Source organism: Buceros rhinoceros, unplaced genomic scaffold, assembly GCF_000710305.1.
Source record: "Buceros rhinoceros silvestris isolate BGI_N320 unplaced genomic scaffold, ASM71030v1 scaffold22378, whole genome shotgun sequence".
Lineage (NCBI taxonomy): Eukaryota > Metazoa > Chordata > Aves > Bucerotiformes > Bucerotidae > Buceros > Buceros rhinoceros.
This window is the reverse complement of record NW_010427715.1, coordinates 3,674-5,746: the sequence shown is the minus strand read 5'-3', so window position 1 is coordinate 5,746 and position 2,073 is coordinate 3,674. Positions and strand designations below refer to the sequence as shown.

Sequence of the window (2,073 nt, the reverse complement as noted above, 5' to 3'; positions counted from 1 at the left end):
GGTGGCGGCTGTAGCCGGTTCAGCCTCCGCGGAGCGCCTCCGCCCCCGCGCAGCGTTTTTTACCTCTACAGGAATATTTACGGTACTTTGCAGAGTCAACCTGGCAAGGGGAGCACTTGGGAGTTGCTTAAGGCAGGGAGGAATGCAAAGCCATGCAAAAATCCAGCAAACAGGGTGGGCATTTGGGTTTCTTCAAAATAATTTAAAAACTAAATAAAAAAGAGAGGGCGGAAAAGGAGTAAGAGGGGGAAAAAAAAGAAAGAGGGGGGAAAAAAAAACATTCCAGGAAAAAAATCCAACCTAAAACACCCTCAAACGGCTTTGCGAGTTCCTGGTTTCCATACGATGCACCTTTTCCAGTACGATTTTTTTCTTCCCCCTTATTTATTTTGCACTGAAAGAAGCCAATATTGGTTTTTTCCCCCCCACCCCTTCTATTCCTTTGCAGCGGCTCTTCTCAGTGTGAGCAGGAGAAGCCGATGGGTGGGAGGGCAGAAGAGCTCTGTAGTGTTACGAGGGCAGAATACAGTGGGAGAAGGAACCAGCTCCGCGCCTGTGTACCTCGGTTTCCAGGGGTGGGCACCAAAGAAACGGGGGCAGGACTATCATTTTTATTCTTTCTCAGAAACGTAGAAAAAAAAAAAAAAGATATCTGAACGTTTAGTCTATAAACGTGTGCGTCTTGGTGCATATGGAATATATACCGGCTAAATTAAAGCTCTATAGTCGTGTTCTTCTGGCTGCTTTATTCGACACAGATCATTAATAAAAGCAATTGAGGATTGTTTAAAAAAAAATCTTCCATCCCTTCTTGAGAGAGTGACAAGAGCCTGGAAAGAGGCTGCATTTCTCCAGCCCCCGACAAAGCCCCCTAGTCCGAGAGGAGAGGAAAAAAAGATAAGAAGAAGAAGAAGAAGGAGAGGAAGAAAAGAGTAGAAAAGGTCGCAAACAGCCTCCAACTCTCCCATCCCACCGCGCGTAAATATGAGCCTGTTGCGGGCACCATCATTCGTCTCCTTAAAAAGCCCGTAAACTTTATATGACACAATATCTAATAGTAATTTATTGGGGAGATATTGTAAATTCGAACTGTTTTAGTTAATAAAGGAGCTAATTAATGAGAACCAGCCTCACTTTTGCAGATGGTGGAGGGCCCCGAAGTGTTGCCAGGGGAGGGGCGCGCAGCCGTTTTGGGGCAAAACCCTCATATATCGATTATTTTATGCTAAATATGACATTTTAGGGCGCTTCGCGGTTCTTAAGCCAGCGCTGGGAGCCGTTGTCTCTCTCTTTTTTTTTTTTAATAAAATGCTTTATGGGATTTTTTATTATTTTTTATGATGGGGGGGAGTGAAGAAGGACGGGAGGGGGGAAGAAAAGGCGTAAAAAGGCGGAACTTGCTGTTGTGTTTTGTCTCGGCTGCCAGAGGAGAGGAGGCCCCCCCCCCTCCTCCGAACGCAATTTGGGGCTCACGTGACCCCCCCGGACCAATGAGGCCGAGCCGTCGGTTTAACTATGTTTAATGTCAGATAGCAATAAAGTAGAAGCTTTCGGTCAGGCCCGCGGAAATGGGCGAGCACAACCTCCTTAATCCCGGCTTTGTGGGACCTCTGGTGAACATCCACACGGGAGACACCTTCTACTTCCCCAATTTCCGTGCCTCCGGAGGGCAGCTGCCCGGGCTGCCTTCCCTCTCCTACCCCCGCCGGGATAACGTCTGCTCCCTGCCCTGGGCATCCTCGGAACCCTGCAACGGGTACCCTCAACCCTACCTGAGCAGCCCCGTCTCCATTAACCCTTCCTTCGGCAGAGCCTGCGACCTCGCCCGGGTGGAGGAAAGCAAATGTTATTACCGGGAAACCTGCTCCGAACCCAGCGGGCTCAAGAGGGAGGAGAGGGGCAGGGACAGTGCTTTGCTGCCCCTCGAAACCAGCCTCCCCAATGGCATGGGGGGCAATTTCAGCAAATATGACTATCCGAGCAGCGAGGCGGTGCCCCACGACCCTCCGTCCTGCCAGTCCTTGGAGTCAGACTCCAGCTCGTCCTTGCTCAATGAAGGGAATAAAGGCACGA

General features: G+C 49.8%; 1 protein-coding gene across 1 annotated transcript in view; it reads left to right on the top strand.

Moving 5' to 3' along the window:
• The first annotated feature begins 1,568 nt into the window (after positions 1-1,568).
• HOXC12 (homeobox C12) overlaps positions 1,569-2,073 on the top strand; it is a 1,698-nt gene continuing 1,193 nt past the window's right edge. The window contains exon 1 of the mRNA XM_010142024.1: positions 1,569-2,073. Coding sequence (XP_010140326.1) covers positions 1,569-2,073 — 505 coding nt within the window.